Source organism: Mauremys reevesii, linkage group 5 (assembly GCF_016161935.1).
Source record: "Mauremys reevesii isolate NIE-2019 linkage group 5, ASM1616193v1, whole genome shotgun sequence".
In the NCBI taxonomy this organism is placed as follows: Eukaryota; Metazoa; Chordata; order Testudines; family Geoemydidae; genus Mauremys; species Mauremys reevesii.
This window is the reverse complement of record NC_052627.1, coordinates 51,206,941-51,234,647: the sequence shown is the minus strand read 5'-3', so window position 1 is coordinate 51,234,647 and position 27,707 is coordinate 51,206,941. Positions and strand designations below refer to the sequence as shown.

At 40.6% G+C, this 27,707-nt stretch overlaps 1 protein-coding gene across 9 annotated transcripts in view; it reads left to right on the top strand.

Annotated features, from left to right (window-relative positions):
• Nucleotides 1–27,707, top strand: part of ELF2 (E74 like ETS transcription factor 2) — a 62,972-nt gene that overhangs the window by 17,802 nt on the left and 17,463 nt on the right. For 5 of the 9 annotated variants that reach the window (XM_039539688.1, XM_039539689.1, XM_039539691.1 and 2 more), the window contains exon 4: nt 26,178–26,291. In XM_039539688.1, the coding sequence (XP_039395622.1) occupies nt 26,178–26,291 (114 nt within the window). Of the gene's footprint in view, nt 1–12,258; nt 12,552–13,490; nt 14,432–23,021; nt 23,411–25,086; nt 25,366–26,177; nt 26,292–27,707 lie in introns of those variants that run through there. The other 4 variants (XM_039539687.1, XM_039539694.1, XM_039539696.1 and 1 more) reach the window with 4 other exon arrangements.

Sequence of the window (27,707 nt, the reverse complement as noted above, 5' to 3'; positions counted from 1 at the left end):
ATAACTAGCTTCCTCAAACTTAATTCATGTAATTAAGTCAAGACATACAAGTTTAACAAATCTATGTAAAGAAAATCTGTTAAGTATTGTTGTCATTTAACCTTTACTGTTAGGCATATGTACACATCCAAGGTTAAGGTATGCGTAGAATACTGGTGTGCAGGGCCTGGGAAACTTGCTGCAGTGGAAGAAGGGTAGACCAAAAGTGGTAACCTGTAAGAGTAACTAATGAGATGCAGTAAGCTGGGAATGTTTTTGTGCAGGAGATAGGATTTGGGGCTTTCAATGGAAAATAGCTGCTTGCAGGAGTTGGTGACCGGTACTGTGTACAAAACTGAATTATAAAGCAGGCATCTAAATGATAAACACAATACATTAAATAACAAGGAAAGCACTTACTAGATGACAGCAGCATTTAGTCTATAATATTAATTTAAAGAGTACATGTTGGCTTCCCAAGGAACATGTGATTAAGTTATGCTGATGATTTAGCCTGAGCAGATTTCAAATAACTTAATGTTTCAAATGTATTTCTTACTAATGTTTTGAAATTATTTAAACTTAGTAATTGTACAAATCTCTCAAAGAAGACTGCTCAGTGATATGTTGACCATTAAATATACAGTAGTTCTTTGGATAAAATTAAACATAATGCTGTAGGAGTAAAGTTTAACACAAATCACTTGTACAGCTTCGGAATACACTGTATAATGAACTTGTTTTATCATCTTACTATTCAGTTGTGGTTTTTGGTACTAGAAGATAGAAAATAATATTTAAAATTCATACAGGCTTTAAAATAAACATTGCATTAAGTCCAGATTTCATTATACAACTGCACTACTGAATATTATACAGCTTGTCTGTAGGTATTTCTGTAGTACTCACTCTGGTATCTGAGTCCCTAATGTAATCAGTGGGCCAGGTTCCAATCCATTGCAATCATTGACTTCTGTAGGGTAACATAGGATGTAAATCAGCACAGAATATCCTAAAAGCTCTGAACCACTTTGAAACTAATCTGTTCACAAGCCTCTGATTAAAACACAAATTCCTTGTTTTCAGTGATATGAGGCAATCTCCTTTTTACCAAATATAATGGGCTGGTTAAGAGTGAGGTTTACACAATGGATTGTAACCTTGAGAGAGGATTTGAAGTTTATACATTGTGTACTATGTAGTGAAGAATGATTACAAGACAGGGGCCACAGGCATCGGATCTGCTTGTGTGGACCCTTGCAAGGGTCCATCAATGAAGCTCTAGTTGTACTATCACAGCCTATGGTGTGGGTTTATTCTAGCAAAAAGTCATCAAGGACTAGTGCTTTTGATGAATTTGAAGAATGCGATTCAAATAAGTACTGACTCGACTATACAAAGCATAAGAATTGAAATCCATAATACTTAACTGTCCGTTAATGCTAGCAGTACAGGTTTGGTTTTTTCTTTTCTTTTTTTTTCCCTTTGCCACACTAAGTTTCTTTAAACATCAGATACTAATTTTTACTGAGGATTCAGTCCATGACGAGCCGAAATCGACAGGGTATTAAAAAAATCAAAACAAACTAAACAAGCATCTTCATTTTTTAAAAGGGACATGCATTTCATACTGTTGAAAAATTTAAGAACAGCTCAGATGACTTTTTCTGAACATTCCAGAAACATCCACCAGTTGACTGAGAGTAGAAAAATTCCAGCCCACAGGAACACCGTAAGAATGTAACTGAGGGTTAAATTTGATGCACCAAATATAATGGGCTGGTTAAGAGTGAGGTTTACACAATGGATTGTAACCTTGAGAGAGGATTTGAAGTTTATACATTGTGTACTATGTCAACTGGTGGCATTCCCACTGAAGTCAGTAGGTGCCTTGTGTAAGCTTCCAAAGGCAGAATGTAGGGCTTAGATTGAAATAGTTCTTAATTTATATTTACCATAGATGTGATGTCACTCTAATCGAGGAACCTGGGAGCTTACAATCCAATTTCTTTAGACTCACAGGGTATGGCTATGCTGCAGCTGAGAGCATGCCTCCCAGTTCACGTAGACTGACACAAGCTAGCTCTGCTTGAGCTAGTGCACTAAAAATAGCAGAGTAGACTGTTGCAGTACAGGCTTTAGCCACCCAGGTATGCTATTTTTAGCACTCTGGTTCAAATAGATCTAGCATGTCTCTCTACCCTTGGCTGGTAGGCACACTCCCAGCTGCAGTGTAGACATATCATCAGGGACCTGGTTGCTGCTTAAAGTTTTGTTAAAATGCAGTGGTGGTTACTGTTAAACTGTCTACCCTTCAGCAAAACCTTTGCTGTTCACTCTTAGTGGCAGCAGAAGCTGTTTCCATTTAAGAAAATGTAGCCACTCTGAAATAAAGTTTACCTAAATCTCTTTGCTAATTGTACATATATTTTTGAATGGTGATAAGTATGTGGCTATGAGTAAGTCTGAGACTTAATAACAGTAGAACACCCAAACTTAATTTACCATTCTTGCATTGCTGAAGTATGTTTATATTCATGTAACATCACTAAATTTCTTTTGGTACACTGGATGCTTGGTAAAATGCCACACTGTTATGACAATCCTCAGTAAAGATAAAACACTAAAATAATGCTATTTCAAAAATACAACAAAAAAAATCTCTGGGAATACTTCAGGAAAATTGGTTACATATTTTGTTGAACCTTGTTTGAGCATGAAAATATTGTCAGCATTGATTTGTTTGCTATTGCATGTTGAGTCTTCAGAAACAGTGTCAGGTGTTTAAAATACCTTTTGCTGTGCAGTAAACTAAATAAGCTATTTTGAAAAATATTGCTCTAATGAATAAACAAAATGTTTATTCTCAAAGTCCTTCTCAAAGACTAGGTAAACTAAGAACAGATTGATACTTAATATGTATCATGTTTCAGGTAATTCAAGGCAAATGCAACTAATCAGTTGTGTGCATGCGTATTTTTTTGTTTTTAAATGTGCCAAAGTAAGTGAGATTTTTTTATAGAACAATCCGATCACAATCAAGAGGAAACTCAACTTTTTTTTTAAAGAGAAGTTGAGATTTCGTTTGACTTCAGTGTGAACTATGACAACTCCTTTTTGCTTTTGGCATTCCATCAGAAATCCTCCTTGTGGCAAAAAGTGAATGTCTGTTTTAATTTTAAAAATATTGTTGCCATGGGGAGGTAGAAGACCTACCCGAAAAGCTGGGATCTGAAAAGAAGCCACTCCAGGATTACCATGTGATGAAAAATATTGAGCTAGAAAGACAACGATGCTGGTATGTTTGTTTATAATTTATTTAGAAATTTAAGCTAGATAGGAAGTTTAGTTATTTAAAGTTATCTTATAAATGCTCATGGTTATCCTTAAAAGGGAGGGGAATAGTAAACAGTGGAGTAAAGCTTAGAATTCCTCATCCCTTTATACAATATAATACATTAAATTGTTTATTTTAAAACAAATTCTCTCTCTCTCTCTCACAGATGAATTTCAGATTACTACTTACACTACTACTGCTGTGGGAACCAATTCTTTACATCAACTTCAAGTCTTTAATTGTTTTTACCTGTTTGTGTTCCTAGACCTTGTTCCATTTTAATTAAAAATGCTACCTTTTGATCTTTCTGAATCTGAGCCTCCAAGCTGTATTACAGTTGTCTGGATATGTCTGCATTAGTTTTGATACGTTGTACGCTTAGCACTGTAGAACATTAAATCAGATTTAAACCTTGTAGTTGGATTGGAATTTATTTTTTTGCAGGGGGGGAGGGAGGAGGAGACAAGATAAAACAGTACATTATCCTCCGTTCTGTCCAGACATTTAAGCTGTGTTACTAAGAAGGCTCTAATGTGGACATCTGGCCTACATTTTCAGGAAGCATTTGCTTCCTTAACCCTTTAGAATTAGTGGTTGATATGTATCCCACTGACAGAATTCGGACAGAGTAGGTAAATCCTGTTCCCTGGAATTTACTGAGACTAGTTTAAAAAATAAACCAACTGTTGCTTGTCGTGGAAGATCTAAGTGCTGACTAGGCTGTCCAGTTGTTGGCTCTACAAACTTGCTTAAGCACTCCGCTCTTTCGAGCAAAGTTAATGTCAGTTACTACCCCTTCATCAGGGAACAAAAATGTAGTACTTTAGATAAATAGAAAAAGTTTGTAAAAACTTTGGCTAAAACATGGTGTATCTATTTTAATGAATAAATCAAACTTTTATTGTGTTTTAATGCAAGAGGGGATTAAGAACTAAATTTTGAAACTTGAATTTAAAACAGTTTGTTTTTTTTTTGAACACTTAATGCTGTAGCAGCTCTGGCCTAAGTTCCCATTTTCCCAAACAGCACATCATATGTATATAATAGGGCTGTCGATTTAATCACAGTTAATTCATGCGATTAACTTCAAAAAATTGTCATTAATTGCACTGTTAAACAATAGAATACCAATTGAAATTTATTAAATATTTTGGACGCTTTTCTACATTTTCAATTATATTGATTTCTGTTACAACACAGAATACAAAGTATACAGTGCTCACTTTATATTTTTTATTACAAATATTTGCACTGTAAAAATGATAAAAGAAATAGTATTTTTCAGTTCACCTAATACAAGTACAGTAGTGCAATCTCTTTATCATGAAAGTTGAACTTACAAATGTAGAAATATGTACCAAAAAATAAATGCATTCAAAAATAAAACAATGTAAAACTTTAGAGCCTACAAGTCCACTCAGTCCTACTTCAGCCAAATTGCTCAAACAAGTTTGCTTACAATTTGCAGGAGATAATGCTACCCGCTTCTTGTTTACAATGTCACCTGAAAGTGAGAACAGGTGTTCGCATGGCACTGTTGTAGCAGTGTCGCAAGATATTTATGCGCCAGATGCGCTAAAGATTTGTGTCTCTTCATGCTTCAATCACCATTCCAGAGGACATGCATCCATGCTGATGATGGATTCTGCTTGATAATGATCCAAAGCAGAGCGGACCAACACGTTCATTTTCATCATCTGAGTCAGATACCACCAGTAGAAGGTTGATTTTCTTTTTGGTCGTTTGGGTTCTGTAGTTTCTGCATCTGACTGTTGCTCTTTTAAGACTTCTGAAAGCATGCTCCACCCCTTGTCCCTCTCAGATTTTGGATGGCAGTTCAGATTCTCAGACCTTGGGCTGAGTGCTGTAGATATCTTTATAATAATCGGATATTCTTTATAAATCGGATATTTGAACCTACAGTGAGCACTGTACACTTTTTATTCTGTTGTAACTGAAATCAATATATTTGAAAATGTAGAGAGCATCCAAAAATATTTAAGTATTGTTTAACAGCACGATTAATCACAATTAATTTTTGTAATTACTTGACAGTCCTAGTATATACACAAGTTATTTAGAACATAAATCCAATCCCTATATCTACAAATAGGAAAAGGGGGATTAAATTGTTAATTCTACACCATTCAATTATACTGACCAAGGACTGATGGATGTTCTGGTGAATTCTCTTTTCTCATTTCATGAACAGCAGCATCCCTTAAAACTGAAATCTTTGATGCCATCTTCTTCCATGCAACTTGGGTATGTTTCCTTCTTTGAGAAAATAGCAAGCAGTAGTATAGTAAGACATTGGGTGCCATAATTATATCTGCACCTTTCCATCTACTTGAAGTGCACTTATAGGAGCAGTCCTGTAAGGATTCCTTTTATCCCTTTTACAGGTCCAGGGTTTGTCTTTTGACCTGGTAACAGGTATCAGCAATGACTTGAAAAGCTAATCCCAGAAGTATTCAAGGATAGAAAATGAAACTATATGTCATTCTATGGCTGAGAATCTGATTTCTTGTAGTGTATAGTCCTTCCTACTAGGCCTGTATAGGTTTTGAAATGCCAGACCTTAAACTCTGATAATTCTAACTTGGAAGGTATCCCCCTCAACTCCCAAATTCAATTCAAACTGCTATAGAAGAAATGGAAAAGCCTGAAACTCCTGCATTCAAATGTCTGTTTGTGATATGACTACTCAAATCATGTTGTAAATTAAAATGGCAGAGAGAGGGGGCAACACAACCAATGTAACTTTTAGATCTTGCTTCTATGTCAGGAAGCAGCAGCCCCTGATAGTTGTCTTTGTTTAACAATGGTGAAGTACTACAGTCAACTTTTGGAATCTAAAGCCTACAAAGATACTCTAAGGAAGCTTTTGGAATAGAACATAACATGTCAGCTTCAGAGCTCTCTGTTAATAGTTCCTCTTGCTGAGCAGAGTCTTCCTGTTCAAATAGTCTTTCTCCAGCATAGAACTGCAAAAATTATGGGCCACTCAAAGTTTGGGGCATAAGCTTGCTCTTTACATTTAAATACTGAAAACTCCACTTGGGATCTGAAAAGTCAAGTTATGCTCTTTCTGGTTCAGGCAGTACTGCTACCTGTAAAAAATTCTGCAAGCCAAATTTATATTATACCTATCCAATTTCATACTGTCTGTCCAAGTTGCATCCTATCCCTTGAGTTCCATAGTATTTCTTAGGTGTAACACACAGCAGCATTTTCTCTTTATTTGGAACTTATTTAACAATTGATGCATGAGTCAGAATAAAAGCCAGTTCACGGTCAAAGCTGGATGGGCTCTGCAATACTAAACAGAGTTAAATAGTTAAAAATTTTACTCTCATCATTAAACTCAGCAGATCTATAAAAATACATTTTAAATCATCATTTTTCCAGAGTTGAGCTGCATTTTAAGGCCATGATTAATAGCAGGCTGCAGGATTGTAGTAAAGGTTTACATAACTATAGGGAGCAGAGTACCTATTCAGATACTACAGTAATGCATATGGTATAACAATCTATTCTTGTTTTAGTTATTAGAAGGAAACCTTCTTTTATGGAGTTGCAAGGACAGTGATCCATTTCTTTTAAGATGGTCAAGGAGCCAATTCTTGGAAAGCAAGAACCAAATTAAATTAATGGGCTGCATGTTTAAAACAAACAAAAGGAAGTATTTCTTCACACAACCCAGTCAACCTGTGGAACTCTTTGCCAGATGTTGTAATGGCCAAGACTAGAACAGAGTTCAAATAAGAACTAGATAAATTAATGGAGGATTGGTCCATCAATGGCTATTAGCCAGGATGGGCAGGGATGGTGTCCCTAATCTGTTTGCCAGAAGCTGGGACTGGGCAATGGGATAGATCACTTAATGATTACCTGTTCTGTTAATTCCCTCTGAAGCACCTGGCATTGGCTGCGGTCAGAAGACAGGATACTGAGGTCGATGGACCCTGGGTCTGACCCAGTATGGCCATTCATATGTAAGATAGCTGAACTGGTGCTATCTGTGAACCCTGTTTGTCTCTAGATCTAACTACATGAATACATTAGTGTTCTAAATTCTAACTGGACATGTAATGGAGAGAGTGTTCTGGTAAGCAGCCAGGCTGAGTTGAAATCACAGGGCTTTATCATGTGAAAGTTTTAGTCCACACTGGCTTGTGCCCCAATTAAGTCTTGGTACACTGCATCATAATAGATGGGGCTAGAATTTAGGCAGTGCATCTTATAAGAGAATTGTTATCTGAAGAGTTACTTTTCCTGTTTATGGAAGATAGTATTCAGACACAGGAGAATAAGTGTATTCTCATTGTGTAAGCACTACTTGCCACGTAACTTGATGTAAATCCACCTTCCAGGAGTGGTCTGTTGTGGGTTCAAGCTTTAAGTGGACATTTCTTCAAACTTGTAGTTTTGGCATAACTGGAATTTTACTTGCATGGGCAGCATATGGAACATAAAGTGTATCATCGGGCTGCTTCTGCTATATGCTCTGTACTGCTCTTGTACATGAGCATTGTTTTCTGCCCTGGATCTTTTCCTTCCACACAGGTGAGAAGGTGATGGCTCAGCTTCAGTAGTAAGAGGCTTAGACCTAGAGGGACTTGTTTTACTAGAAGGTAGGACCTAGCAGGACTGCTAGCTCCTTGAGCATCCTAGAGGCTTAGAGTAGAATTCAGAGCTGTTGGCATGTTCAGGCTTGGTGGGCTGCTTGTATAAAAGTGGCCCTTAATCAAGAGGGCTGTACAGGTTTCTGGACCCTGCATAAGTGATGATTGTAACAGGCATATAAAAACCACAAGGTCTCTACTTATAGGGAGAAAGAGATTATCTTGGTCAGATGATTTCCCAGCTCTTTCTACTACTCTGAAGTTCTTAAGAGTCAAATATTAATACTAATCTATGAATATACCTATAGCACATTGGGAATGTGAACTGTTATTGACTTAGCTACTAAATAATTATTTCTTCAGAGTTGTCATAGATGTGGCCGTCACTAATTGAAGACAGGACGTTTCTGTAGGCATGCCCATTTTCCTGCTCTTCAGCACAGAAAGGTTTGCAGCGGCGTGTAAACAGGTTAAATTGTTTTCCTTTCTAATACATATCTGAAAATTGAAAGAAACAATGCATGTAGGCTCTCCTGGTGGAGTGAGTGAGACACTAGAGCAGGAGTTCTCAAACTGGGGGTCGGGACCCTTTGGGGGTGGTGAGGTTATTAAATGGGGGGTTGCGAACTATCAGCCTCCACTCCAAACCCCGCTTCACCTCCAGAATTTATAATGTTTTTAAATATATAAAAAAGTGTTTTTTAATATATAAGGGGGGGTTACTCTCAGAGGCTTGCTATGTGAAAGGGGTCACCAGTACAAAAGTTTGAGAACCACTACACTAGAGTGTGCAGTATCCTCCCGTCCTGATGAGGGCTGCATCTCAACAAGTGTTTTATGAAGGACCATGTGGCTGTATTGCAGGTTGCTTGCTAAGGGGATGTGTCCACCTCAAATGCCTCTACTATATAGATCAGGGGTAGGCACGGGTGCCGAAGTCAGCACACGAGCTGATTTTCAGTGGCACTCTCACTGCCCGGGTCCTGGCCACCGGTCCAGGGGGCTCTGCATTTTAATTTCATTTTAAATGAAGCTTCTTAAACATTTTAAAAACCTTATTTACTTTACATACAACAATAGTTTAGTTATATATTATAGACTTATAGAAAGAGACCTTCTAAAAACGTTAAAATGTATTACTGGCACACAGAACCTTAAATTAGAGTGAATAAATGAAGACTCAGCACACCACTTTTGAAAGGTTGCGGACCCCTGATATAGATAATCTATGTGCAGAAGAGAAGCTGTTTGCCTTGTGTGAGTCATGTCATCTGATGGATGAACAAAAGGTCTTCAGTATCTAGATCCCTCATTGCCAGTATACAAACTCTGATGAGCTAAATTTCCTAAACGCTTTAGTGTTTAAAAAAAAAAAAAAATTCTAAACTTTCAGTTCCAGTTGTGACAGTTTTCCCCTCAAACATTGTGGTTTGGAATAAAAGGATTATGATGCTACTGTGTGTGATTTGAGATGTTGAACTGACTTGGACGGGTTCATCCTTCTAATCACTTCGTCGGCATGAAAAAGGCAAAACTGAGGCTCTATGAATGGAATTTCTAGAACTTTCTGGCTGATGTGACTGCTATATTTAAAAAACCCCACAACACTTGAAAGAAGGAATAGAGAGACCTCTTCTAAAAAAGTTAAGGGAAGTCATAGGAGGACATTTACCCTACACATGATGGGGTCCTGTGTAGCTGGCAGATGTATGAAAGAAGCTGCTTTGAGAAAAACATAGTCTAGATCAGCGGTTCTTAACTGGGGGTTTGTGAACCCTTTCAGCGAGGCCACAGGCCCCCAGAGCTTGAGCCCCAGCATCTCCCGTGGGGCTGAAGCCAGGAGCCATGTGTGGGGTTGAAGCTCCAATCCCTGGTATCCCCTGCGGGGCTGAATCCTGGAGCCATGAGCCCCAGTGCTCCTTATTGGGCAGAAGCCCTGAGCCCATGGGCAGAGTTGGGGGGCACAAGGGCTGTTGCTTCCTCCCCCACAAACTACAGTGCAAGAGCAGGGCAGTCCTGGGGCAACTCCATACTCCCAGTCCCTAGCTACCCCGCCTGCACACAGCCCCCAGCCCCTACCCACCTCCTTCCTTGCACCCTGAGCTAACCCCCTGCCTGTACACAGCCCCTAGCTATCCCTCTCCCTGTAGCCTAAGCTTTTTTCAAACTTTTTGAGGTGAGCTCCCCACCTTTTGAGTTATAATTTTTGGTTTCTCTCGCCCCTCCCCCGCCAGGCAGGTGGCCTGCTGAGATGAGTCAGGGAGAATTAGTGCTCCCTTCACAGATCCTGCCATGCAGAGCTGGCTTAAGTCCCACTGGCACCTACCCACCCAAAACTATGCCTATGCCTGAGTCGCCCCAGCACCCTGGCGTTCTTATAGCATGTTGTGGGGGGCCTCAGAAAGAAAAAGGTTGAGAACCCCATGTCTAGATAAAGATTCCTTCTGAAAAGTCCCAGTGCAGTGGATATAATGCATGTACCCACTAGGGTACTTTTACAGTCAAAGTGAGATACTGTTGTACAAACTTCAATATACAGCATAATTTTGCTGATGTTAATAACTGCTCCCAGTACACACTGTTTCAATTTCAGCTAGATTACATTATAGTTTATAGGTGGACTCTTATAAATAAACAAAGGATAGAAATTCTCTGAATATCACTTCTGTAGGTACTTCCTTTCATGTCAGTCAGTGAAAGGCTAGACTTTGCCACTAAGTAAGCTGCTCTTTAGATATTTAAAAACAGAGTGTTCTTTGAGTAGAATCACACTACTTGGATCAAAGTGCCTACAGTTGCTAATCTGATATAAGGACAGGTCATTTGCTGTGAGGTTTAACCTGATTTGGTGGGAAGTGTTAAAATTTCCTAAAAAAGATTCATGCCATTATTTGGTTGACAGCTAGGAGCTAGGCCTGCCCATGTTTGCATATCTTTCTCATAGAAAACTGAATGCACAGTGGCTGCCTTTCATTTGCCTAAATGAAGACCTGGAGTTTGCCTAGGACAAGACTTGGAACTTTTCACAATTCCTAGAGGGAAGGATATAAAGCTGTTGGAGTCTTCCAGTTCTAAGACTGATGGAAGCTAGCAACCTCAGTATAGCTCTGGTCTCTCTCAGTAATCAGAATCTTAAATAGATGCTATGATTGAATTATTGCCAGGTAGAGGAATTTTACATGCAGTGGAAGAAATGCTATACCTTGGCACATCTTCTACCAACAAGTCTTAGAGATGGACTTCACAGAGCTGGTCCAGAAAAAAATATTTCTGCCAAATCTGAAAAAATAACAGCATATTTATGAAGTGTGAGACAACAGTGAATTATAATATAATCCCAGTTCTCTTGAAATAGTCAACTATTGTGGCTGAGTCAAAGGTGAAGGTAAACAGAGTTTAGCAGTTTTGGCTATAGTTGAGGGATAGTTTAGTGTTTTTTGAATACATCCATGGCAGTCGATAAAGCTCTACCAATCGACCAATATACCAATCTCTTGGAAAGTTTCTTTGTTAAACTACTTGGAGTGGACACAGGCAACAACGCAGTGCCGGAAGAATGCATTTTAAGCCTGCGACTGACTTTCATATGTCTACATGATTCTGGGCTGCGGAAGTTTGGGAAGCCTTTCTCATGATCTCCAACTCGAGGAGCTTGTGCCCCAGGAGGAATGGAGAGACAGACCCGGGACACGTTACGGGACGAAGCTCCCTCCCCTTCATATAAAAGCTAGATTCCCCGGAGGATGATGCGTTGCTTGAGCAAAGCCGCTTCGCTGAGAGCACGGGTGAGAAGAGCCTACTGCCATTCCGCGCGATCCTTCCTGCCGGCCCCGGACTCGCTTCTCCCGGCACAGCAACCCGCCGCTGGCCCCCTCCGTCCCGAGCAGGTGCCACCTCGCTGGCAGCGGGGACGTTTGAAGAAGAGTCTCGCTCACCTGCCTGCTCCCAACTGAGCTGAGAAGGGGGCAGTGCAATGGGCCCGAGCCTCCGCTACCCGCAGTCTGCAGCCACCCAAGGCAGGGCCGCCGCGTTAGTGCGGAGTCCTGCCTTCTGCACAGGGGCAACGGCGAGCTGTGCACGGCTCCTCTGCCGCGACTGCAGCGTTAGCAAAGGCAATGCTGGGACCCGTCCCGGGCTGCCGGAGCCTGTCAAGAGGAACCGGGCACAGCATTAGCTACGCGGTGCAACCAGCAGCCGTGCCACTCCCCTGTCTCCTCCCCAGCCGCAGGTGTCTGTTTCCTGGCCTGCCCTAGCCCCCTCCCGCGCCGCGGGCTCCGCCGCTTGCTCTGTGTTGCTGCTGTGAGTGGCAGCCCGCCACTTCCTGTCTGAGGCTGGCGGCGGAAGGATCGCGTGTGCTGTGCTGGAGGAAGCGCTCCCCCGCCGCCGCGTTGTGTTGTGGGGGTGACCCGCGCTGGGCTGCCTGGCGGGCCGCTCGGTGTGCGGAAGGATCCGCGCCGTGTGCCCGCCCCGCGCTGGGGCTGCGTGTGTCCGAGCCCGCCCGCTCTGCGCTCCCTGCGAGTCAATGTGAAGCCGCTCCAGCACCATAAACATGGCGACTTCTCTGCATGAGGGGCCCACGAACCAGCTCGACCTGCTCATCCGAGCCGGTAGGTGCCCCGCACAAGTTTCCTCTCCGCCTAGGGGGTGCGCGCCGGAGGCTGCGGGAGCAGCTGCGCACCCTTTGGGCCGGGGGCGGCTACAGCGCTGAAGCCGTGGAGGACAAATCAGGAAGTGATCACCTTGGGTAGCAACCTGGCTGGCATGGGGCTGGGCAGCAGGTCGGCGGGCACCTGTCCCTGCAGAGGGGAGCCTCCGCCTCCGGGGAAGTTGTGTCGAGGCGGGCAGCGGAGTTTCGTGGGGGTTGTGCTGCTGGGGAGAGAACCAGGAAGTGTGTGGGATTGTCCGTTCTCCTCCCTCCCTCCCTGCCGTCCCTCCTCCCGCCGCTGCCGCCACGCTGTCTGAGCAGAGAGGCCGTGGGCTGCCGCTTCCCCGTGCAAATACTCGCTCTCTCCCTGCATTGGTCGGGGTGGGGGCTGAGTTGCCCCGTTCCCCGGACTGGCGGGCTTCGTGCGGCCCGGGGGTGTAGTACCCTGAGCCCGTTGTTCCCGTGCCCTTTAAATCCCCCTCTCGCAGGGGCTGGGATCTGTGGTGCTGAGGCGGGACAGGCTCGGGAGCTGCAGGGAGATTGCCCGGCCCACGTGTGCGGCCTGGGGGGTAGTGCACGGGGGTGATAAAGGAAAGTCAATCTCCCCCTCCCCCACAAAACCCCATAGCGGAAGCGCCGAGCACCCTCAGGGGCCCGAGCGCGGGGGGAGCGAGAGCCCAGTTCACCAATCAACTACCGGGGACGTTCGGAATCAGAACGCTGAGGTCTTTGGAGGCGGGGCTCGGCCCGGCCGGACCAATGCGAGCGGCATAGGAGGGTGAGTGGCAGCTCCCCGTGGCGCTGACAATGCGCGCTTGGAATTGGAGGGAAGAGGATTGTAAACACGGAAGTGGGGGTGGGGGGATGGCTGAGTGCTGGGGGAGCGCGGTTGGGACAGGGCCTGCGCTGCTGTCTGGAAGCCGTCTCCCTGCCTGGCCGCGGGGGCAGTTCAGTGTCACCCCGGCCAGAGAAGCGGGCCGTCTCCTCGTGGGGTGGGAGTGCTTTCTGCCTGCCCCTCCCCCGCCTGGAGCTGGAGTGAGCGGGCCCGGCCCGGGTGTGGGTGCATGTACCCATGCTTCAGGCGCTGACTCTGCAGCAGGCAGCTCCGCTACTCCAGCAGCGCGCGTGGGACTCCTGCCTCAGCACCCTCCCTCCGCGGCCCGGAAGGAAGGCTCGACCTTCCCGCCACGCCCCTCAGCAGGGTATATGTGCGGCAGGGGCTACGGTGGTCTGCAGCAGACTGAACTTAATGGAAAACATTGGGCATGGTGTACTACACAAACATACAAAACACGCTTCTACAGGGACATTAAGAGAGAAACTTGCAAACTGAAGTCTCTCTCTATCATAGTCCAGCCCAACTGAAAGGTGTCTCCTTAACATGTCTGGGATTAAAATATGAGTTTTTGCCATCCCACCTGCAGTGATGGAATAAGGGGATCACATCCATTTCAACCAAAGGATGCTGTACAGTAAATCAGAATTCTCCTAGCATTACTGCCTTGCTGCCATTCTTATCCTGCTTCCCACTTTTTATGGAGGATGGTGGTGGGTACTCCCTTGGATACAAATTCTGAGTCCAAGGGGGTCCCCTCCTGGCCCAGAACCCTGTATTCTCACCTTTATTCACCCCCAACTGTATAGAAGGCATAGATTCTTGTGGCTCTTGAGAGAGAGGAGAGAAAAAAAAAGACTGGGAATGTAATGAAGCAACATCTTCAGACCATTGAGAGGAATTCTTATGTAGCTCAACAATGATGCCTCCAGTCAACTAAAGCATATCCCATGGAAATTCCATTTGGTCATCACACAATGAAGCCACCATCCTGTATATTCAGTGAGGTGAGGAGAATAGAGAAAAAAATGGTTGGACCTGCATCGGTTGACAGAGAACCTGAGTGAAATTATTACTTTTTTGTTTCCAAATAATTATAAATACAGCAGTGTTATTTTTCAAAATAATGCATTCTCAACCTGTGTGTATATGTATGTCACAAACAGGTGTCATAGAGTTGTGACATTGCCCTTCCAATATTGTTAAATGAGAACGGGGTCCCAGGCAGATGGGTTGGAGAACTTGGGAAGCAATGGGAAGGCAGTGTCCTTGTATATAGAAAGAGCCCCAGAATGGAAAAAAATTGAGAACCACTGTCCCAAGGAATTATCTTTACAACCAGCTGCAGAATGCTAATGTGCTTTTAATTAGAAATCTCTATAAAAATAAATTTGTATTTGCATGTCTGTAGAGATACAGTATTAATACTTCTCTTCTTCATTCTCATAACCGCTCCTTATCTGTAAACCCTGATGTATAGACAGAATCTGCTGTTAGAGTATTGAGACTGGAGACTTCACACCTGTCTGGAATGCTGTTAACTGTATACAAAGTCAGGCATAAATCCACTTAATGTGCCCTGTTTTTTTTATTAAACTGTAAATTGTACAAAATTTGGCTTAAAATTAAATCATTTTTACAGTGTTGCATGCCTTCTGGAACACATTTCGTGAATGACAACAAAACCGGGCATACAAAAACATTCTGGAAGTGTATTTAGAAATATTGGAAAACAAAGATTAATGCATGTTCATTAGCATTTTAAGAATAAACTAAAGCTGGGATACAGTATAAACATTTTACTGCCAAGTTCATCATCGGGTACAGAATCATAGAAGTGTTGGGCTGGATAGGACCTCGAGAAATCATCAAGTCCAGTTCCTTGCACTGTGGCTGGACCAAGTAAATCTAGACCATCACTTTCTCAGGTGTTTGTCCAACTTGTTTTTCAAAACTTCAATCGATGGGGATTCCACAACCTCCCTTCAAAACTTATTCTAGAGCTTAACTGCCCTTGCAGTTACAAAGATTTTCCCAATATCTAACCTAAATTTCTGTTGCTGCAGATTAAGCCCGTTGCTTTTTGTCCTATCTTCAGTGGACCTAGTGAACAATTTATCACAATTGTCTTTATAGCAGCCCTTAATGTATTTGAAGATAGTTCTCAGGTTTCCCCTCAGTCTTTTCTCAAGACTAAACATGCCCAGTTTTTAACCTTTCCTCATAGGTCAAGTTGTCAACTTTTTATTGTTTTTATTGCTCTTCTCTGGTCTCTCCAGTTTATATGCATTTTTCCTAAAGTATGGTGCCTAGAATTGGACACAGTACTCCAGCTGAGGCCTCACCAATGCTGGGTAGAGCTGGACAATTACCTGTGTTTTACATATGACAGTCCTCTTAATACAGCCCAGAATATTAGCCTTTTTTGTAGCCACATCACATTCCTGACTCATACTCAGTTTGTGATCCACTATAAACCCCAGATCTTTTTCAGCAGTACTGCTACCTGGCCAGTTATTCCCATTTTGTAGTTGTAAAGTTTCCTTTGTCATTGAACTTCATCTTGTTGATTTCAGACCAATTCTTCAATTTGTCAAGGTTATTTTGAATTCTGATCCTGTCCTACAAAGTGCTTTCAACCTCTCCAAGTTTGGTGTCATCTGAAAATTTTATACACACATTCTCCACTCCATTATCCATGTCATTAATGAAAATATTGAATAGTACCAGGCCTAGGACTGACCCCTGTGGGACCCCACTAGATACGCCCTCCCAGTTTGACAGCAAACCGTTGATAGCTACTCTTTGAGTACGGTCTTTCAACAAGTTGTATATTCACCTTCTAGTAATTTCATCTACATTGCTTTTCCCTAGTTTGCTTATGAGAATGCCAAAAGTTTAACTAAAATCAAGACATATAACATCTCCTGCTTCCCCTCATCCACTACTAGGCCATTAACCTTGTCAGAGAAGGCAATTAGGTTGGTTTGACATGCTCTCTCTTCATTGTCCTTCCTTTACAACTTAAGGATACAGTTCTGCCCTTACTCATATGAGTAGTTACAGTGAAGGTTTCATAGAAGCGTAGTATTTAATACTGAAGGCAGTCAATGGAGGATGGATTGCAGGATGGAAGTCTCTGGAGTTTTGCATTTGAATTGGACACCACCATGTAGTTCAATCAGATTCTGACCAGTTGAACATTAATTTGAATTTTTTAAAATGTTATTTAATAATTGTTACTGTTTACTTTGGGAAACAACTACAAGGGATGCATTTGATATGTAAATGTTCTGTCATCTATCAGTGTACTAAAGGAATATTAAAATGTTTTTGGTGAAAACAGGTATCTTCTATTGTACACAGAACTCCCCTTCTGTCCTGCCCCCAGCACACACTTCAGACTATTTAAGATGAGCTTGTTTATTTCATTTAACTTCTTAAAATTCAGATTTTTAAAAGAGCATTATTTGTGTTTGGATTTATAATAAATAAAAAGCACCGTCAGTCAAAACCAATAAACACCCCAATAGGAGTTAAAAGAAAAAGAAGAAAATGCAGGGAAAAATGCAGCTCATCTGCCAACAGAACTTGCCCCTTTCAAACCAAAATATTCTATATAAAATTACCCAAATTTGGTTAAATCTGTATGGTCATCACAGTTTTCACTAATGAAAAAAAAGAGTATGAAAATAGGGACAACTGAAGTCTAAATCATCTTAAGCATGCCAAGAGAATACAAAAAATAGTACAGATAGGATTGCCTGATCAACACTGTTGGTGTATTTAAATTTAGTGCTGTTAATGATATTAGATCATTAGATATTAGAAAGATGCAATTTGAAGATTAAATCCTTGTTGCCTTAGGCAAGTAGAGTAGGCCGAATGACTTCAGTGGGACTTATGAAGGTGAATAGGGTGAGTTGGATGTGGCCCTAAGACCTTTTCTTCGCTAGACAATTGAACTGTTCGTAACTGAATCGGTTTAAGCATAAACAGTGTGTTCACACTAGCCATCCTGAATATAAATTTTGCCTTACATTTACATAAGCACTGACTGTCCTAAACAGTTTATTTTTCAATGCCTGATGGGCATTCATCCTAGCTGAGCTCCCAGAAGTAGTGCATTCTGGTGGGTTTCACAAAGCCACTGGGACAGTAGTGGGAGCATTAGCTGAATCCTTTAATTTGTGTGCATCACAGTAGCAGCCAGGTGATTTTGACTGGCTTTATTAAGCCCACTAAAAAGTCTCTTAAACCAGATCTTGGTAGACTGTCTGGGGTATTTTTATATGTGGAGATAAAGTGTTCTACAAATGTGCTAGGACCTTTCACTGGTTTATTTTCTTTAGAGTAGAATAGGCCTAGATGTTTGCAAGATATTTCCTTACTTAGCAGATGTGGTGGGCGCAACATCTGTCTTTAGCTACCCTTTAACTACTTGATATTCATATTGCGGTGTTGGAAATGGCTATCTGTACAATGCTAGTATGCCCATCACCACAGTATGTAGACACCATATTTATCTACTTATTTTAATGTATCTACATGATGTCAAATTGGTTTAGGAAAAGCAATCCTTTATCCTAAGGGATTGCACTCTTTAGTGCTTTGGCTTTTCTGTTCAGGAGGTCTTCTAATTTGTGTTTGAGAGCAAAAATTTCTAGATAGTCTATTGCTAGTCAAAGGCCTGGGCAAAGACGAATCTTACATTGCACCCCAAAAGTGGCAAGGGTCAAGTTCATCCTGATCTTTGGTGGTATGAATTGATCTTAAAATTAAAAAAAAAAAATTGTGGTCATAAGAGCAAAATATTTCTCTCAATGCTGGCCTGATAATTTGCTAATATCTGTACAAAAATTAGTGTTTGGAAACATTTATTCTTGTTTCTACTATTCAATTTTGTTTTTCTGAAGTGATTTCAGTATCACTCTGAAGTATTTTTCAGATAATCTTAAATAGTTAATTCAGAGTAGTAGAATTCCAAATGTTCTACAAATAAACTGCCCTTTGGACTTCTGAACAAATTTCTATCAAGAACCACCCAATAGTCTAAAATTGCTTTCAGCAAGTGGGCATATTGTGTTCTGAAAGTTCCTGAGTATTAAATGAATACATGTAGAGACAGTTTAGCTATTTAATTAAATTATGATTTAAATACTAACATTTTGTTTTCCTTTTTATGTGAAATATTGAAATAAAATAATGTTCTTCTGTAGACCTTTATGAAATCATTTAGAATACATTTGCCATTCATGTATTTGTCCATTTTCAGTGCTTGGAATTATGAATTCTTCACTAAAGTATTGCACTAGCTGCCACATGGTATTAAATAAGGTATTGTAAATCAGCTGTTGCAGTTAAATGTTGACCTTGTAATGTTGATAATGATAGTTATCAAGATAAAAAGACAGGAAGGGAACTGTTGCATAATTGTTGGTTTCTTTAAACTAGCCTTAAAAAAAACCCAGGCTTTATTTCTATTTGCTTTTGCTCATTTTGTTACTATATTATATTTTATTTGTAACAATGCTCTCAGTTTTAAAACTTGATACGTTGCCAGTATTCTGCTCTGTAATGCTGAAGCACAGCACTGTCAGATTTAATTACCAAGTTTGGTGTTTTATAACAGCTGTTGAGAGCCTTGTATAATCTGCTGTGCATAATGTTTGTTTAGAAAGATGGAAATGAAATAAGAAGACATTTAGGTAATAGTGAACAGAAACACTGACGTACTTACTTCTTTTTAATAATTAAAACTCTCCTGATTTCTTTACTCTGTTAACTCTCCTGGTGCCTATAGCAAATCCAACTGGTGATCAGGGTATTAGAAAGAGCCACTCGGCACGTTGTATTTGGATTGTTCATAACTTTTTTTTTTAAGAGGAATTAATTTTAGATTACTAGATGCCATCATTATATAAACTGTCTAAAAGGTGCCAGAGAATCAAGTTGTTTCATGTATGTAGTAAGATAAAACTTGGTTTAAAGAATGGAATGTGAGCGTCATGTTAGTTTTTAACTGTTCCAAACAGGTAAGTGTCATTTCCTCTGATTCTGTTACCCAGTTTTGCAAAATTTATCTCCACATGAGTGAATTATTTTGCCTCCTTTGGGAAAGTGGTAATTCATTCATAGGCAATTTTTTTTAAGGTATCAGAGTTAGGGTTTGATTAAATTGATTAATCAGTACAATTAATATTTATTACATTGAGTTTTTCAGACTTGCAAGTGAGTAGTATAGGTATAAAAATATTTCCATTTGCACTGAATGGGTACCTATGCATGTATGTTAAAAAATGTAAAGAAGTAATTTTTTTCTAATCAAGTAAAAGGAGATTGTCTTACTATGGTATAGTGCTTATGTATTATAATGATAGGTGTTGAGAGAGAATGGAGGTTTCTAACGTAATAAAAGTACGCTAGCCTAGACAGTCATTCAGTATTGTTGAAAGGCATTTGCTGTGAAGCACCTTCTGGATTATATTTCACTGTGAGAGTGTTTTGTTTTGTTTTTGACTGGTTTTGGATTTTATTGGGGCAGCCCTTTTCTTCCCTTCACCTCCTTTACCTGGTGACATGATAAAATGGTGGTGGTGGTGAGGAGTGCAGTCTAATGACCTGCTCTACTTTATCACCCAGATCTCTTGATGTCTTCAAGGTCAGCCAACTTGGCTTATTTGTCTCATCTGCTGTCTTGGCAGCAATGGCAGTTCTGGCAAAGTTAGTCTTCTCCCCAATTAAATCTCCAGGATATCTCTTCTAGTTCCCCTTTCTGTCACAAAGCTTTACCAGGTTCTGTTCCTGCCAGACACATGCTACAATTTTGGGAATTTAAAAGAATTTCCAGAATAGAGTTTGACAAAACTGGTCTAGGTGTAAAAGGGACTGGAGAGATGTAAAGGGGCTCTAAAATGATACCAGGCAGGGAAGGATTCCTCCAGCACAGGAGCTGTGGAACATCGCCATAAGGCTGCCATCCTGGGACCTCTCACAAGCCTGTGCCAAAGAAGAGACACATTGCTGTAATTGAGACTGATCCTCAGAGCTATCTAAATTATGATAAGGGCTGCTTCAACTCCCCAGAAATGCCTGGGAGAGGGAGGACAAAAAGCACCTCTCCCCCCCCACCCCAGGCTGTGCCTCTAAGAGATCAAGCACAACGTACATGTTTGGCATTAAGAAATTAAAATTACCATATACGGTGATTTTTTTTTCTCCCTGCAGTTGTGTTATATTAACAGTTATATTAATTTAGCATGTTTGAAAAGCCCTCTTAATGCTCTTTAGGCAGACTAACACTTTTGAAGCTATGCTAGATGGCTGTGTTGAAGTCTAGGGGAGAGCATGGCTAGCTAACATGGCTTTAAAGGTGATGGCCTCTGTCTTAATGAATGTTTAAAAGGGCTTTTAGATCATCTTAAGCTAACTTGATTAAACTAACATGATTGAAAAACACACCCTTTTTGTCCGTCAAGACAGGGACATTGTAATGTTTGGTCTGATGTTTTTATATGATTACTCAAGTATGTTACAGAATTTTACACATATAGTACGTGTGCAAAGGAAGATGAGGAGTTTAAAAAAATAGTGTACTTAGGGTTGGCAGAATTCAATTTTTATTTTTTTATAATTTCAACTCTGTGTTAATTTTTAAGCATTTTTATCAATTTTAATTTTTGGTTTGGGGAATTTATGTGGGGGGTGATAAGACAGTGGGAAAGGTCAGACAGTAATTATTTAATGACAGTAGACATTGGGTTGAGTCCAAAACCTATGCCCTGGCTTCAACCATGGGAGGTGGGGCTCAGGCTTCACCTTCAGTCCCGGGGATGGGAGCAACCCCGCCTGTAGGTCAGCCTCAGTGCCTTCTCATCCAGTGCTTGCTCCGCCCCCAGAGACCAGCATGCATGGGTCACTCCAGTTTGCTTCTGCCCTGGGCCCAGTGAGTCTTAACACCGGCCTTGTGCATTACGTAACTCCATTTATCTGGTGTAAAGGATCTGTTTCAGCGGGAGCAGGACAAATTACACAGAACAGGGAAAATTGTTGTAAACGTAAACAATATATATGAAATATGGATACATTTTTAATTTGACCATCAGCTTCAAAACAACAAAACCCACTGGGTGATAATACTGAACTTCCTTCAATGTGTTCAGCTACCATTAGGGCTGAAGAACACAGAGGAGGTGATTTGAGTAAGAAACATAAAGCTATTAGCTTTGCAAAATTTAGGAAATACAAAGACAGCTATTTGAATTTTGGTTTTATTCTTGACATGGAGATGTACCTCAACTGCTGTGTGTTATTTTTGCACAGGTACTGTCCAATGAATGTTTGAAAAGCCCTCCAAATTACAGAGACATTTAATTACAAAGCATGAAATATATAAGAATAAGCGAAAGGCGAAGGAACTGCGTGGTACTAAAACAGTAGCGAAATCCATAACTACTGTGGATAAAAAGGTTTTTAATGTTATCTTTCATAGTAGCGCAGAAAATTGCTAAAACAAAAAAATCACAAACAATTGCTGAGACTTTGATAATGTCGTGTGCTATTGAAATAACAAAGGAGGTGTTTGGAGAGGAGAAGGCCAAGGTACTGACAAAACTACCGATGTCAAATGACACTGTCAAGCAACGGATCACTTCTATGGCAGAAGACATAGTCTCACAGTATATTGATTGGTTGCGTGACAGTGATGTTGCTATACAACTAGATGAATCCACAGACATTTAGAAGATGTCTCATTTACTTGCCTATGTTCGGGGTGTGTGTGTGTATGTGTGGAATAAGAAAATAAAGGAAGACGTTTTGTTTTGCAAAGAGCTCAAGACAACAACAAAGTCAGATGTCATTTTCAAACTGTAGATGATTTTATGATTTCAGCAGAAATCAGCTGAACTAATTGCATCCAAGTCTGCACTGATGGAGCCACAGCAATGACCAGAGAGCAGTCTGGTGTTGTGCAAAAAATAAAAGCCGTTGCATCTTGCGCTATTTGGACACACTGCTTTCTACACCGAGAGGTGCTTGCTGCAAAAGATATTGAACCAAGTTTTCACAGTGTTCTGAACACAGTGATAACATTCATTAATTTTATTAAATCCAGAGCACCAAACTCCAGGTGTTTTACTGCACTTTGTGAGGAGGTGGGTACAGAGCACCATTCCTTAGTCACGCATACAGAGGTACGATGGCTATCTTGAGGCAGAATGCTTACCCATATATTTAATCTCAAGGAAGAGTTATTTACTTTCTTAGATAAGAATCCTGAACTTGCCAAAGTGCTGAAAGATGACGCGTGGCAGGCAAAACTGGGTTACCTTACAGACGTATTCATTTAATAAGATAAATAAAACTGCAAGGTGGGAACATTAATTTTATTGCCCACCGTGAAAGAATTGAGGCATTCAAAAGACAATTACAGCTCTGGAAAGTTTGTCTGTGGGAGCACTACTAATATATTTGAGCTCCTACAATCTTTTATTCAGGAACGAAACATTGACTTGGATGTAATTAAAGCTCGGCTAGCAGCGCATCTGTCTGGTCTGCTTAACAAATTTAATGCTTATTTTCCTGAACTCACAACAGAACAAGCCGCTACACACGTGGGCTACAGTGAGAACATTGAAGATAAACTTCCATTTCCATGCCCTCAAAACTGTTAGAAGAGATCATTGACATTTCGTCAGATAGCTCCCTCAGAACCAGGTTCAAAGACATGCCGCTGGAGACATTTCAGTGTGAGTGTTCTGATGAATACATCACTACTACTTCTGCAGCACTGAAAAATTTGATCCCCTTTAATACCATCTACTTATGTGAAGCCAGATTTTCAGCCATGACATCAGTGAAAACAAAGTACCAAACCAGGATGGACCATGACCTGTGCATGTGCTTGTCAAAGATACTCCCCCACGTCTTGACAGAATTGTTGATCAGCACCCTCAACAAGTTTCAGAGAGTAAATAAAAAAAAATGTCAGTTTATTTTTGTGCCTCTATTGTCCATATTTTTGTTAATATTTTGTGTGTGTGTGTGTTTAACTGTGTAACTATCCACTTAATACAGCTTTTAATTTACTGGATATGCAGAAAAACAGTTGTTGCGGCACAGGTGGGCCGTGGAGTTTTTATAGCATTTTTTGTTTGGGGTTTTTTTTTTTTGGGGGGGGGAGGAGACTCAGAAAGAAAAAGATTGAGAACCCCTGCTCTTACATACAGCTGGGATTATACTGGCACCCAGACAGCCCCAGTACTGGGGAAGTGCAAAGGTGATTTGAAGCTATTTTTTGTGCCTCTGCTCCTGTGAAAGGCCAAGTGCTCCTCACCTGCAGAGCAGAACCCAGTACCACCTGTAAAAAATGACTGACAACTTCAGATGTAAAATTTATATGGATGTACACAATTGTATTAAATTAGAAGTAATATAAATTACTTAGAACTTAAATCCATCAAAAATTGTTTTGTATTCATATAATGCATTTATGTATAGAACAATACATCTTGAAAAGGTATAGGGTGCTAACTAGCAATACTGCAAACAGTAATTCCTAAGACAAAGCAAACTAAAACAAAATGAAAATTTCACAGCTGACCATGGGGGAAAGTGTCAGAATAATTTTGAAATTTTGTTTGGAAACTTTTTAGGGTTTATTTTATCTAAAATATAACTAGTATCCTGGCACCAACACTACTACAACACGGCATTAAATATAACTTGGCATTTTTAGTTTCCAGACTGATGTGGAATTGAAATTCTATAATTAGTTGACTGAATAGCATTTCTGCTTATGACTGATTGGTGGAAAGTTTTACCTATTGAGTGAGGGGACTGAGTCGTCAACTTCTGTATAATTGAAGCTTTTACTTAGAGGTTTTTTTGCGTATTTGGGATCAGTGACAGTGCAAAACCATCAATTTTCACTGCTGCTCTTCCAAATGCTGTACATCAGTGAAACTGTCAGAATCATATCAATTTCATGTTGCTGCTGCTTGGGAAAATGTTAGCAGGAGCAGCAGCAGAGACAGGAGGATCCAAAAATAGCTGCCATGGGAAGGTGGGGAGGGTATTGGAGAATTCCTTCCTTCTCTTCTTATGGAGGCTAAGGTTGAGGGAGGGATGAGTAAATAGTGGAGACTATTCCAACTCACAGCAATCTGGATGCTCTGGAGTGGGCTCTTCTTTCCAGCTGCTATAGTGTAGTGATGGAACATCAAATTTACCAGGCACCTACTACTCCAAAAAGATAAGCTCATAACTAGAGTTCAGGGTCAGGTCTTTCTTAGAAATGTCAGTAGCCAGCTGATTGGGGAGCTAGGTTTCTCATCAAAGCACTGCATTGACCCAGGGCCTTGCTGATAATGCCTTCTTATATGAGCTTCTAGACTAGTATGTTTAGTCTTTTGGCAAGTAAGTGTTTGGTAAATTTCTCAGTCCCTGCCTTTTACTAACATTAACTGGAGACCATGCTAGAAAGAGACCTTATTCTCTCTCTCTTCCCCCCCCCCGCCCCCAAAACGTACCACATGACTTTGTATATATCTGAACAATTTATTTTTCCTGCACCAGATATAATAGTTCATGGTTTGGGTATTTTCCCTACTTTTTAGTTAAGCAATGTCAAGTTGTTCACCAGGATGTTCAGTAATTGGATAGGTGTCTTGAAGTTCCAGTAGAGTTACTAGTTGAATCCTCTTTAGTTCACTGACGCTGGAGATAGGTGACTCTGCTTACTCTAAAGATAGATTCACTCAGACATTGGCTGCCTGGCAGGAACGATTTAGCTTTGAGCAGATTTCCATAAATGGAAAGAGTAACAGGAGAGGGACAGGGTACCTTGGTGAGAGTGTCAATGATGTGCAACGGGTGTTTATGGAGTTGCCGATTTTAAAAACTTTATCCAAGGGAGAGGAGTAGAGAATTGGCCTTGAATGTAATGATATTTTAAAATTCAGCTTGCTTATTATTAGAACAAATACTGTTGCTGTGCTTATGTTAACATGTGTCCTGTATCAAGTTATAATTTGAAATGTATGCTACAGATAGATTTAATTTTAAAGCTTTTTATTTAATAATCTACTGTTTGTAAGATTGAAGTTGAAAGTGAAATATTCAGTAGTTCGTTCTTGCTTCCCGGCTCTCACTCAAGAGCATAAAGCTGCATAGTAAAAAACTGCTAACCCCCCGCTCTGTGAAGTTATAGCTAAGGTCAGGTAATAGAACATAGAACCAGACAGATCTGTTATGCAAACTAAATTTTTTGTTGTTTACCTGTTCTGCCTATATAAACTGAAAACATTACTGGGTGACCCTTGGGCTTTAATGGGACAATGCTTGGCGATGCATCTGAATAGTAACTCCTTCCATAGACAACGGTTCATCTACAACCATCCTTTATTTAAAAATCAGTTTGTTTTGGTTTAAAATTAAGGCAGAAGTCAAATCTCAAAGGCCTATCTTGTAATCCCTTAGTTACCTACCAGGAACTGTATTCTCACTGACTAACTAAAATCCAGTTTAAGAAGTGGGGACATTGGTTTCTAGTTGCCTTTGATCTACCTAAAACATGTTTTATTGTTGTTAGCATGAAGCCCTTGGTGTAATACATCTGTCAGATTTCTTTTGGGTTTCACCTTGTACAACACAATTCAAATGTGTGCTGAATCATGTAAGGAGGTTGTATTTCAGCACCTGTGACCCTCTTATAAATAACCTTGTATGATTGTGTTTTGTATTATTTTGCAGTGGAAGCATCAGTTCATGGCAGCAATGTGCACTGCACAGATAAAACAATTGAAGCTGCAGAGGCTTTGCTTCATATGGAGTCTCCTACCTGCTTGAGAGATGCCAGGAGTCCTGGTATGTCAACCACAGTTGCATATTGTATAAGATCTTTCTCCCTTCACTAATTTAATAATCAGATTTACAAGGAGCTTGCTTATATTGAGGACTGTAAGACATTAAATACATTTGTTTTCTCATTTCAAAACAATTGTTTGATTTGTCTTAGTTCCCCAGGTTTGTGAGAGGTTTTATTTGATGTGTCTGTCCTGCAAGGGATATACCATATATACTCGTTCATAAGCTGAATATTTTTGGTAAAAAAGTGACGCATCAAAGAGTGGGGGTCGGCTTATAAACGGGTCTACACCAGAATTTGATAATTTTAAACTCTATGGAATCATTGAATTGAATATCTAATACATTGTTGTTTTGTTTACTTAGAGCGTCTGCAGGCATGGAGCCCCTCACACTTCCTGCAGCTTCCATTGGCTGGGAACGGCGAACCGTGGCCACAGGGAGCTGAGAGGCTCCATGCCTGCAGACGCTCCAAGTAAACAAAACGTCCCGGCCTGCTACCAGCTTACTGTGACAGGCCAGGAGCCAAAGTTTGCCAACCCCTGAAATATAGGGTCGGCTTATGAAAGGGTCATACAGTTTTTGCTATTTTTACCTAACCATCTTGGGGGGGTTGGCTTATAAATGAATGGGCTAATGAATGAGTATATACGGTACTCCTAATAATTTTCAACCCTTCTGAGGCAGGATCTTGGCATATTAGTTAGTTTTAATGGTAAGATAGCTTTGAAAAGTCTTTGCCTAATGCTTATTTCACTGTAAAGCAATAGGCATGGTGGTACTTTTACGAAGTGACAGTGAGTTCTTCCTTCAGATGGAATGTTTCACTTCTAGAAACTTTCTCATCCTAGTGAGCTGAGGATCAAAAGCATTGAGGTCATTCTAAAACCATTGTAAATAGTGCTTTCGGTTAGACACGGTCCATTCAGTGTCCATGACTCTTTAAATAGTTTATCCCTTCAGTCACACAGTGGAGATACATGATGATTTTTTCACTTTTATAAAGGCTAAAGTATACATAAAACTTTCTTGGGCGTGAAAAATTGCAGACATGAAACTTACACCAGTCAGCTTTGTTTCTAGTTTGTTTCATAAATTGTTCTGAGCATGACCCCTAATTTGCCTGATAAAGAACCAAGTTACGTTCCTAAAAGAGAATTCCAGTTTAACTTTTCCATTTTATTACAAAGGAGACTAAATCATACACAGAAGCCTTGGGTCTAATTTTCAGAAGACCCCCTGTTGAACTAAGACCCCCTGTTGAACTCAGTGGGAACTGTGGGTTCTCAGCACCTCTGAAAAGTAGCTGCCCATGTATCTTAGTATAATTACACAATCACACAGACTACATTAAAAGAACATTAGTAAGGCTGCAAAGTCAAGCACTCAAAAGTTAGGTAATGCCAGAATGTAGGT